Here is a 13,483-nt window from a genome sequence, read left to right on the forward strand (position 1 = left end):
TTAACAAATACCAGCATACATATACCATAATTTCGTTGTCATCTGATTTCCTTTAGTTAAATATTATAATAATTTTAAACATTTAGAGGTAAATTGCTTTTTCATTATCATTTCTTAACTTAGTTAACAAATAACAGTGTATAATTTCGTTGTCATCTGATTTCCTTTTGTTAAATATTATAAGTTATAAACAAATAGATTTCGATAACCAATAAATCGCTTTTTTATTATATATTATATTCTAACTTACAATTAGTTAACAACTAGCAGGTTAAACTCAATAACCGTTATGTGTGTCAATAGTGCCAACGCTGATCTGTTAGTTAAATCAAAAGCTTTATTATCAAAAAATAAACCGTACATTTCTACTCTGGTCAACAACATTAATAATGATAAAAAAATCAAAGATTTTGATTTTGCATCGCAATATCTCCGCTCGTAGGGCACGTAGAGAAAAAATAAAAACACTTTCATTACATAATCCGAGCGGATGCAATCGATTGAACATACTTAGAACTTGATCGGTTCAGTCCTTATTGAGATCCAATAAGATCCCTCGATCCCTCACAACTCGCCGGCTTGCGTAAAGTAGCCACGGCAGTGTCGCTGCGTTTCCCTTGTAGAAAAGTACTACTGAATCTTAGGAGTATTTTGAGGCACTACTGCACTACAGCACTAGTGTAGAAGTGTTCAGTAGTGCTGAAATCTTCTATATATCCGGATTTCGGCAAGAAACAAAATGCAGGAAACGAATATGCATCACAGAAACTAACTATTAATTACTCTATTAAAAAAACCGCTTTCCGAGACTCTATGAGCACACTCTGATTGAACTAAGAGTAAGTGATTTTATTTACATATGTCTTTTTATAAGAATCTGCGTCTTCTGCTTACGGAAAACGAATCCATTTTATGGCGATACTTCTTCTTCTTTTTCTTATTATGTCCCTAGTTGATTTTCCGACCCAATGAAAGAGTCACAGTATTATGTGTTGAGTTTGGATCTCAAATCCTGTGATAATTTCCGCGAGGGATTAGAGGTCTTTTACATTATTGTAAATTTCAAAAATTGATGTCCCCAAAAGTCACCTTCTCTCGCAATCATGAGGTTAGGATCTCTCGCACCAATTTCGCTCAGAGATGAGCGGAATTATATATCGTCACTATATTTCTCAGAGCCAACGTTACTCCTTTGTTTAACAAAGATCGGAGCTCCAAGATCCAGTCGCAGTTGTCGCCACCAAGCTGTAGGGTGAAGTATAATACATCTCGGGCAAAAGACCGTTAAAACGGTATCGCATTTATAATTTATATTTGTATGTTATTAAAGTATAAAAACTTTACTATAAATACTATTTAACTGTTTTTATATTTGCCTCCGCAATAAGATGTAAAAGGAAGGTATAATTTTAACTTTATAAATGTCTTAACATCTTTTCCTACTTTTGTTTTCATATATTTCGGACATGTCCATACTAAATGGTTAATATCTTGGAACTCGTAACACTCGTATTTTGGATCATCCTTAGTTTTAATTTTATAAAGGAAGGAATTAGTAAAGCAATATTCAGTAACTATTCTTATAGCTCTGTCAAAGTCCTCTTTATTAACTTTAACATTTTTGAAAAATTTTATATCAATATATTTCGCTAATTCCATATAATATTTGCCAGCTTTCCGATCAAATGAATTGTAAAAATCAGTTGTTTTTCATAATTAATAGCCAAGGTTGAAATATATTGTTTATAGTCTACTTTATTGTTTATTGAATTATTCAATTTGACAGCCTCCTTAGCCATGAGATCTACAGTTTTATTGTTCTTGATCCCGATATGGGCAGGACACCAAATAAATCTAACATGTATATCAGAAAAGTTTTTCTCAATTGAATATAACTTATTTTGTATATTTCGAATTAAATGGCAAAATTTAGACTTGTTATTTTTACCCATGGATAATGTGGATTAAGATGCATAGATTAAGCAACTCTGCAATATTACAGGAAGGAATGTTATTTCGTAATATAAAATTGAGCGATTCCAAAATGGCCTCTGCTGTAAAAGAACTAGATAATGAGTTCAAAGAGTACCCCTGACCGAAATCCATAGATGGGATCTGAAAAGCTCAACCAACGTAAGTGTCACTATCTGAAACATATATTATCTCGAGCCATCTGTGAAAATTCTGACCTCATTAGGAGAAATGAAAATTATAAACTAGCATTTCTTTTCACGAATGTTTCGAAAAACCATCAGAAAGAAATGCGTATATTTGAGACTCGAGAAGAAAATATGCAAAAAAAATCAAATAGTGTAAAAAGCACGTTTTTCGTTTATAAAAAGAAATATTTGTATGAAAAAAAATCTGTAGAAAAAATATTGGTATTCGAAATAAAATGAGACATGAAACATTAAAATCTATCTATTAGTTCAGTAAAAAAAAAATAAAAACACGAAAAAGGCCTTTTTTTCACTCGTTCTCTGTTCATCAAGATTTAAACGCAAAGCTTTGAAAACGCGAAGCTTTTTTTTTTTCTCATAAAATGTACCCTCGTAATGACGAACAAATCTAGTCCTAAACATGCCTAATTAAATTTTGCAAAAAGCCATTCATTCACTAAAAACCTGTCTGCTGAAAACTTAATTTCTTCATCTTTGAGCAATCGCACAGCAATTTACAGGAGCGATTTTTCTTCTTCAAGAGTTGTACTATCACGTATACTTAATAACAAAACGATTTTTTGCAGTTAAACTATTATAAAACGACTTTAAAAAGTGGGTATCTTTTTTTTCGTAGCAAAAATTGGAAAGTTGAAAAACGCGATTGAGGCAGTATGCTAGGCGGAATGAGAAAAGCCGGCGTGCAATCGAGTGGTTAAGATCAGGCCGCTCGGCGATTTGCACGTATTTGATTTCATGTGAAAATTTGCTAAATTCATATTTTCTCAGCAATAAATTGACGTGAAAACTTGATTTTTTAAAAATCTGAGATAGCTCGACGAGATATAAACAAATAGCTTAACCAAATGTTTCGCAAAGTAATTGAAATTTTTAGTTTTTGCAACATTTTTAGTTTAAACGTGTTTTTTTTAAACACGTTTTTTATCAACCCTGCTTCCCTCATTCGGCCCGGCGCACTGCCTCGCTTATGTTCTTCAACTTTTTAATGATTTTAAACAAACTTTTTCAGTAGCAAAAACTTCGAGAATTTTTTAACAGCAAAAATTCAATTCTTCCTTGACAAATTGGTGCCATACCGAACTCTTAATCTTAAAAACTAGATTTTACACAGAATTTGAAAAAAAAATTGTTATCTCGGCTCCTAATAATCGAAGAATAATCTTTTTTTTTTAAATTCGTATGAAAATGTCAGATTTCGAATGTTTCACACGGCTATTTTGATATGATGCATATTGTTCGAGATACGGCCAACATGTACATAATTTCCATATTTGGCGTTCGTGCGACATACGGATCGAAAGCTTCTAGAAGGATCTCAAGCGTCCTTAGAAGTTTCCAAAACATAAACTCGGCTATCATCTCGTCAATAAAGTCAAAAAACAACAAGCCAAACCGCACGTCGCACGTACGCAAACTTCAACCGCTATAACGGCTAACCAATTCGGATCGGTCGTCGCGCACGCGCGATCGCGTGACGCAAAACGCGTAATTTGCGTTCATTCCAATCAAGAATCCAGATTTAACGGGCGCGCATGACAATAGCGTGCCGCTTGGCCGTTGCGCGCGAAATCGCCAATCGTCACCCGACACAGAGGATCATCTCAAAATTTTCAATGTGTAAAAATCTCATAGGCGAATGCAAAAGGAAGCCTTTGTTCTCAAAGAGTATAAAAGGCAAAACCGATTAGCAATACCTCTCTTAGTTTTTCGAAACTCCTAGTTCTCCGCATCTCTTAGTTCTTCGCAACTCTTAGTTCTCCGCAACTCTTAGTTCTCCGCAACTCTTAGTTCTCCGCAACTCTTAGTTCTCCGCAACTCTTAGTTCTCCGCAACTCCTAGTTCTCCGCAACTGCTAGTTCTCCGCAACTCTTAGTTCTCCGCAACTCTTAGTTCTCCGCAACTCTTAGTTTTTCGAAACTCTTAGTTCTCCGCAACTCTTAGTTCTCCGCAACTCTTAGTTCTCCGCAACTCTTAGTTCTTCGCAACTCTTAGTTCTCCGCAACTCTTAGTTCTCCGCAACTCTTAGTTCTCCGCAACTCTTAGTTCTCCGCAACTCTTAGTTCTCCGCAACTCTTAGTTTTCCGCAACTCTTAGTTCTCCGTAACTCTTAGTTTTCCGCAACCATTAGTTCACCGACTTTCTTAGTTTTCCGCCGCTCTCAGTTTTCCGCCGTTCTAAGTTAACGCATCGCTATTAGTGCACCGCCAAAGAGACGCTCCGCCGCTAGAAAACCGCCGAATGTGATTCGCAAGGAATATTGACAAACGCCGCATCACTTTAAAAATTTCACGTCATCGCTCTCGCTCTGACTCGCTCTCGAACACATATTAACGAAATTATTTCCATTTTTTTATATGGAAATAGATACTCACTTTTTAAAATCGTTTTATAATAGTTTAACTGCAAAAAATCGTTTTATTAAGTGATAGTACAACGCTTGAAAAAGAAAAATCGGCTCTGTAAATTGCTGTGCGACTGCTCAAAGATGAAGAAATTAAGTTTTCCGCAGACAGGTTTTTAGTAAACAAATAGCTTTTTGCAAAAAATTAATGAACATTTCAGGCTTGTTCAGAGTGAAATTTGTTCATCATTACGAGGGCTACATTTTACGAGAATTTCAAAGCTTTGCGTTTAAGTCTCAATGAACACAAAGCGAGTGAAAAAAAAGGCCTTTTTCGATGTGTTTTTATTTTTTTTCTACTGAACTAATAGATCAATTTTAATATTTCCATGTCTCATTTTATAGGTATTTCGAATACGTACATTTTTTATATGGATTTTTTTTCCATACAATCAATATCTTTCATTTTATAAGCGAAAAACGTGTTTTTTTGCAACTATTTGATTTTTTTCGCATATTTTCTTCACAAGTCTCGAGTCTCAATCATACGCATTTCTTTTCTGAGCCTTTCGAGACTTTTGTGAAGAGAAATGCTGGTTATAATTTTTTTCCGGTAAAATTCTACTTCTTCTGAACTATTCTTGCTACTCGAATTTATGAAGGAAAAGTATACTATATAATGCGCATGAAAAATTAAATAAACAATTAAATATCTCATAAACTATTGCATTTTAATATGATTTATACTATTCTGGATTAATGAGAGGGATATACTATTCTTACTTTAATAGTTTCAATTTATTAAAACTTATATATTATTTAGAATGCTCCTCGCCCCTTATTGGGCCGCCGAGCGGCTGAGATTGCCGAGAAAGCGTTTTCGGTCGCTTGAAACAAGCAACTAGTGTGAGAAGGAGCTCGCTGTCTCGTTCACTCTCGGCGCGCCGCAGGCGTGCACACGAGTATGAATGCTTAAGTGTGTGGCTACCGTTTCGCCAAATCGCCGTCTGATTCTGTATCGTCACCGTCAACGCAGAGTTCTTGGTTGAGTAGTCAGGAGCCTTAAGATTTTTTGATATTATTAGTAACTGAGCAAATTTTTTTCGCAATGGACATAGAGTTTAAATTATTTATTGATTGGTCTAATGACTCGACATATACTAGAAAAGGGGCATGTGATTCCTCACTATATCTATTGCCAAATTGAGTTTCTATATATTTATGTTTAAGGTCGGTCTTTAGGAAGCTCTTCGAACTTATATTATTTCCTGTACCTAAGGAAGAAGAAGCCATTGCAGCTTGAAATGAATCCCTAGGAGCACTCATCCTCTCCCTTATATCACTAAATTTAGAACTAATTAAGCCACTTTACTTCCTATTTAATCTATCTTTCTGTTGATTTATGGATCGCTCATTTCCACTCATTTTTTGACCTATTACAAATATCTATCTTGACTAGTTCTTCCAAGTCAAAATTCCTAAGAACAGATCTATCGGATGTGTTGTGTCCCGTAGAATGTAATTAAGATAAATCCATATCATAATCTTTTTCACTAAAATCCTTCTTTTCCATTCTTAATTTTTTATGTTGAGGAGAAATATCATCCCTTTCTTTGCTATCTCTTTTGTTGAGATTGTTTTTCTTACTTATATTATATCTCTTTATACACTATTTATTATATATCACAAGGAAAATTGATTTTTAAATGTTTAAATTATCAATTAATTCTAAATTGTGAACTTTCATAAAATTGTAAATTGTAAATTTTTAATTAAACCTGATTATATTGAAATTATATATAAATTGACTATTATTGATTACTGATTTTAGAATAAAATATTAAAGTTGTTAATATAAGTATTAGACTAATTTTATTAAATATAATTGAAATCCCACATTTATATAATTAGTGTTAAAGAAGTTAATAATAGTTATAAGGCATTAATATAATAATATAGAGAAGAATAAGTTATTAATTTGAGTAAAGATTTATATAATTGTATTAAAGAAATAAAAATTGTTAAAGTAAATCTTTAAATAATTTGTAAAGATAATTACCAGTGTAAGTTTAATAAATTTTTCAACTTGTATTTAAATTACAAGTATATATTTTCTTACCAAGTTACTCTTTATTGATAATATTTAGTATTTTATAAAATTGAAATAATAAATTAACTTTTTTTTTATTATTCATATGTATAAGTTTGATCAATTACTACTATTAGTCCAAAATAATCTAATTATTTAATTTAACAAGTTTTTCAATGTATCAAAATTCAATATAAAATACAAATATGTTATTTAAATGTGTAATTAGTTAGTCATAAGTTATGTGTATTATGTTTAATAGTTATAAATATATAGAATAAAATTAGACACAAGGAGATAGAAATAAAATTTAAATTGAACTGAATAGTGATGATTAAAGAAAAATGATTAAGGAAAAACATAAATCTAGGAGATAGGAATGTTAGTACCAATAGATTAAGGATAATTTGTTTTTATTTAATCAACTTTTATACAACGAAAGATATTGGGTATTTAGTAACATATAAAAACAATAACGACAAACACAGAAATCAATTATATACATTTATTATCATGCACAAGACACATGAATACAAGCATTGTTTAATATACATAAGTAAATTTTAATAGGTCATTAGTAAAACAATGTCTTCTTCTGAAAAGATATAAACTTGAATATAAATTGTGCCAGTAAAAATTAAAAGCTGTTAAGTACTTTTCTGAAAAAATATAAATTCAAATATGAATTGTAGTAAATGTTGAAAGCTTTAAATACTGTTATGTATTGGTTCTATGGACAAAAATAGGTTGTTATGAAGAAAGAACTGTCGGTGTGCGAAGTCAAGTTAATTTACAATATCTTCATTTCCCAGTGTTGACTTAGTTCGACTTTGGCAGATTTATAATCAATAACTTCTGTGAACATTAAGTTAGAATGAAATTTCCAAATTTTTAGATAACTTATTGGATTTCAAGTTCCTAGATCAACCATTCTACTAAACTCCATTCATTAAATATTTATTTTCTACTATCACAAAATTAATTTAGTCAAAATTATTAATCTAATGTATTATAAATTACTTATCATAAATATACATTTCAATAAATAATAATTTAAGATAGACAGTATTGTTAAATTATATATATTATAATATATGACAATCATTATATTTTGTAAATATAACTTATAAATTAGTATTGAAATGGCAGTTCTATAAGTAATATAATAAGTAATATTTATCTAAAATTTGTAGAAAAAGGTTATTTATAACAAAATTGATTCATCCAACAATAGTAATAACCCAAATATTTTATATCGCTCTGATTCAAAGCAGCTACTTGCATTAATCTGATTCAAAGCAGCTTTTGATTTAATCAAAAAATTTTTGATTGAAAATACTCAATTGGTGAGAACATATAATAGATAAATTCTACAAATTTTATTGATCTTAGAATTGTTTATAGTTGTTCATGATATCATTAATTTATTTATTAATATACTCATTTTATTATATTTATTAACTTATTTGTATATAAATCATCTATATTTAAATTGTTTCGTTCAAATATACAAATGAGTTAATAAATATAATGAAATGAGCATATTAATAAATAAATTAATGATATCATGAACAACTATAAACAATTTTAAGATAAATAAAATTTGTAGAATTTATTTATTATATGTTCTCATCAATTGGGTGTTTTCAATCCTCAATTATATTTTACAAACCTATTATCCGTGTTTATTAAACTATTTTAAAAGAAAAATATCGAATATTAATTAAATATTTTAGATTAGTTAATCCGAGAAATATATATGTATCATCAAATTTTATATTCATCCGCAAATTCATTATATACAATATATAATATAATTAATGACAAAAATATATTTTCTTTTTTTAGAAGTTTTTTTTTAAATCGTGAAAATTTTCTAAGTGAATTTTATGGTAATATTAAATTTTACATAGAATATTTTGGTATAGTATTAGGTGTTGGAATTAATTCGTAGCGTTTTTAAATGAAAGAATGTTATTTATTTCACATGAGCATTAAAAAATACATTAATGAAAGTACTTCCCATCACTTGTAAAACGCTACGAATTAATTCCAACACCTAATACTTTACCATTTGAGCAATTAATTGGCAAAAACTAATAATTAATATTAGATTGAAAATATGTCGCCTTTAGTTGCATAAATATTTAATACACTAATATTCCGTCCACAAATTGGTAAAGATAAATATAGAATGAATTAAATTAAATTATGTAAAATCTCTACCAAATTTTAAAGAATAATAGATTCGACTAGATCTTTACCCTTTGTATTCACTACATCCAAGAGTTGACTCTCCAGGAAGCAGTTGTGAATGGTCTTAATTCAAATTTTCTATTTTATCTTGGTATCTGTATGTGTGTGTTACGCAAGGATCAGTTATGACGGCGTGAAAGTTTCTATTGCGCAGTTTGTTATCGTCTCGTTAATGATCAGATGAAAATTTAATTGTGAATCCAAATCACAATTCAGGGTATTCTTCTTTCCAACACAATGTACTGATCTTCACATAGTTTTATATCTTATTCTTACTCTGAACAAGTAACTTATTATCCAGACGAGATTTACATGTTATCTCTACATAGCAGTTCAAAACGGAATCCATATTGCGTATGGATTTTATGGCGCTTGCAGATGTGTACGCTATAGACGCCGCCAAATAAGCGATGTAATACGCAGTACCGCCGCAAGATGAACTCGTTTTGTAAAGAGAAAACGCGGATCTCTATAAAGAGGCATATGTAAATGAAATCCGTCACTTATGCTCAGCTCGATCAGAGCTGTGCTCGTAGATCTCTGAAAGCACTTTTTTTTAAATAGAGTTCTTAATAGTTAGTTTCTGTGATGCATATTCGTTTCCTATATTTTGTATCTTGCCGAAACGCGGATATAGCATATATCTTATCTTATTCAGAATTATTGAACACTTTTGTACAGTAGTGTAATGGTACAATAATGCTGTAGTGCTGTAGTACAGTGCCTCCTAGTTCAGTAGTACTATCCTATAAGGGTTGTACTATCTTACTTAGCACCGAGTCACTACCATATCTCCAAATACTGCTTTATATTTAAAATCGAAAGAAAAATTAAAAACTTACATTTTTTTCAACTCATAAGCTGACGTAGATATTTCCTTAATACAAAAGTTTTACAGCATATATAAATAAAACGACAGTTCAGTACCCAGGGTTTTACGTGCACAAACAATACTGAGTCTATTAAATTAAAATTGAAAGCTTAAAAAGAAAGATACATATCGATCTGCAAATTACGTGTATACAAATGCGAAGATTCGGGAATGGTAAAAGAAGTACTTGTGTCCAGCAGTAGATGTTTGATCTTGCAAGAGATGGGAGAGAGATTGCAACATTTTAGATAAGGATAGGTGTATGCATTCGACTAAGACGGAACGTTAATGAAATGAATAAAGATGTCACTGTTATCGACCTTTTTTTATTTGGATTGAATTTAAAGAATCTGTACTATCGATATCGATTAAGTTTGGCTGTCACTCCAGTATCCCCTTAAATAGAAAATAATAATGATCGTCGATATATTTATTATATTTAATTCTTGTGTTACTAGTGTTACAAATATTAAATTCCAATTACATTTAATTATCTTCAATTGAAACAATATAACATATATAGTCCCTAGGAACGCCGAAATGATTTTTCGGTCTTAAAATGCTAATTCTACTAAACTACCGCAGTAATATCATAAGTTAAATTGACTAGCAATTTAACAAACTTTTGATGCTTATTTGCATCTTTGAAACGATCTTAATAATGTTGAATGACATATTAAAATCTGTAAATAATTAATTCTTATTGCGAAAAATATTCCGTTTAAGGCTTCGATGTCTACAGTTTGTGTTATGACACATATATAGTCCTATATATATATATATATAGTCCTATAATATATTATATTGTTTATGATGAAATTTATGATAATAAAGAACAGAAATTTCAGTAAAATAGAAATTTCAGTAAAAGAAGGTGATGATGTCGAGATAGATAAGTCAGAGACAGCGAATGAACAAGTGCGAGATCCAAAATCAAAACGAGTTGTTAAACCGAATTCTAGATATAAGAATTTTGTATTGTAAGCTGTAAATAATAAGTGTATTGGCCTTTTAATAAAAGGGAAAGAATGTGAACATGCCTTAAGAGCCACATGGGCAAGTGATTATGGGGGCATTCACGAGGAATGTTGGTGGTAGAGTGCTGAGGCATATTTATAATGGTGAGTCGATTATGGGGATGAGGTCAATAAGTGCTAGCTCAAAGTGTACGTGATACACAAAATATTTTGCTCCCAAGAAATACCACTACAAATATATATGTATGATAAATGTACATGTGTCAATTAAGTCTTAATATGCATTTTATATCGGAGTAATATTTGTTTTAACATTTTATAGCTGTCTTTACCCTACATATGTGTGTACGTATAATTTTGTGATATTTTAATAATTAACGTCTTAATAACGTCTTTGACATTAAGTAGACATCGTAGAAACATTATTAATTATTGTAATATATAATATGTCATTCTGTTCCTTAATATGTTATATTGCCACATTACTATGATAAATTGCAGCAATGCTATTGTGACATATCATAAAAATATTATTGGGAGTACAAATTAGTTCGGTTTTTTTGTGTTCAAAAATGCATTTATTTTAAAAACAAAATGAATGAACAGATTAATTAAAGTATTGTCCATCGCTGGACACTACTACTTTTTCCCATCTCGAAAAAATGACTCGTCTTTAAAGGCGATCCAATTTTGGAGAAATGAACCGGTGACTTGCCAAATCGTGCTGCATCCTTCGGAACAACCAGTAATCAGAACGAGCAATGTCCGGAGAATATGGCGGGTGCGGTAAAACATCCCATTTGAGCGTTCCCAAATATTTTTTTACGACTTTTGCGACATGAGGCCGAGCGTTGTCATGAAGAAAAATAACTTTATCATGTTTTTGCTCGTATTCTGATCGTTTTTCTCGCAATGCATGGCTCAAACGAATCAATTGTAGCCGATACCGATCGCCCGTAATGGAATCGCCAGGTTTCAGCTCATAGTAAACAACACCCTTTTGGTCTCACCAGATACAGAGCATGATCTTCGAACCATGAATGTTCTGCTTTGGTGTTGATGTTGAGGTCGATGGCAACGATTGACCGGGCTTAGCGTAGTATTTTTTCTTCTTGGAGTTGTCGTAGAATATCCACTTCTCATCTCCAGTCACAATCCGATGCAAAAAATCTTTTCTTTGTTGTCTTTGAATCAGCTGTTCGCAAGTGAAAAATCGCCTCTCAACATCTTTCGGTTTCAGTTCATAAAGCACCCAATTTCCTTGTTTTTAAATTATTCCCATGGCTCTCAATCGTGCAGCAACAGCTTGTTGAGTTACTCCGAATGATTCTACAAGCTCTTATTGCGTTTGACTCTGATCTTCTTCGAGTAATGCCTCTACTTCTTTGTCTTCGAATTTTTTTGGCTGTCCAGAGCGAGGCTTGTCTTCAACGCTGAAATCTCTATCCTTGAAACATCGAAACCATTCCCTACATGATTTATCAGTTGGAGCAGTGTCACCATAAATTTCGACAAGCATTCGATGGGCTTCAGCTGCACTTTTCTTCCAATTAAAGCAGAAAATTAGAACTTTCCGCAAATGCTGCTTGGTTAACACAAAATTCGACATTTCAAACACAGTAAAAATCAAGGTTTTTGTATGAAACTCAAAGCGATATAAACTGAATATTATCAGCAGATGTCTAACCTCTCTGAAAATGTCAAAATCAGCTGTCACTATGAACCATTCACAACAGCCGGAGCCATCTTTTGGAAAACGGACCGAACTAATTTGTACTCCCAATATTATAATATTTCTGTGATATTATACTATAATATATAATATTTGTGATATATTGCAATACTACTGCGATATTACTGTGATATTACGCACTATTACGGGTAGTACGTATTATTTGCTTTAGAACGTACTTTTAAATTTATATTTGATATATATTGCAGGCTGAAGTCGATAACATGGAGAAGAAAATCTCTGAGGAACGTGATCGGCATAACACAATGATTAGTAAAATGGACGCAGCGATGCAACTCAACGCTGATCTCAAGAAAGAGTATGAAACCCAATTATTTCTGTTTCAAAGCCTTCGTGAAAAATACAACAAAAAAATTATTCTTTTGTCCAGAGAGAAACAAATCCTCGAAACAGTCGCGTCTGCACCTAAATAAAGATAATTTTCATGTTCTCAACATCACCTATACAGCACAGAATTTGCAGCACAGAATTTGCATGTTGCAGCAATATTGCTGCAGCTTTTGTATCGTAGGGGCATTAACAGACATATTTGGCATATAAATTCTTTTTTGTTATGTATTTTTAATTCTTAAATTTAATTCTTAAATTTTTAATTCTATGTATCTTCAATTCTTATATATTTTTACTATTAATTCTTATGTAATTCTTTATGACTATGCGTGGTTTTATCAGTAATGTAATCATAATTAATTTCGTTAGTATTCCAATTGCTTCAAGAAAGCTTAACCTTGTACTCTGATAATTTGTGCAATAGATTCACAATATTGGAAATGTTGTACATCACACATGCAGAAAGCAGATTATACACAAAAACGTATAAGTAGAATATTTACACACATAATAGCTGTCTCAATAATCAACAAACCAATTGAAAATTAACTGTAAAAAATAAATTTTTAGAATTAGTTTCAAGAGCTAATATTTCAAAACTAACAGTAAACTATATATATATTGTATTAGAACAACTTTCTAATTTTTAATGTCATATTTCCTAATATAATTCCCTTCTCAGTAAT

At 31.2% G+C, this 13,483-nt stretch overlaps 1 protein-coding gene across 2 annotated transcripts in view; it reads left to right on the top strand.

Annotated features, from left to right (window-relative positions):
- The window catches only part of LOC105146162 (uncharacterized), a 49,525-nt gene extending 36,152 nt beyond the window's left edge, over nt 1–13,373 (top strand). Inside the window, exons 5-6 of one of the 2 annotated variants that reach the window (XM_087416340.1) lie at nt 2,003–2,133; nt 12,656–12,763. In XM_087416340.1, the coding sequence (XP_087272466.1) occupies nt 2,003–2,095 (93 nt within the window). In that variant the 3' untranslated portion in view covers nt 2,096–2,133; nt 12,656–12,763. Of the gene's footprint in view, nt 1–2,002; nt 2,134–12,655 lie in introns of both variants that reach the window. The other variant, XM_011056248.2, reaches the window with a different exon arrangement.
- The last annotated feature ends 110 nt before the right edge of the window (nt 13,374–13,483 follow it).

This window comes from Acromyrmex echinatior, unplaced genomic scaffold (assembly GCF_024713525.1).
Source record: "Acromyrmex echinatior isolate Ae372 unplaced genomic scaffold, ASM2471352v2 Scaffold20, whole genome shotgun sequence".
Classification (NCBI taxonomy): domain Eukaryota; kingdom Metazoa; phylum Arthropoda; class Insecta; order Hymenoptera; family Formicidae; genus Acromyrmex; species Acromyrmex echinatior.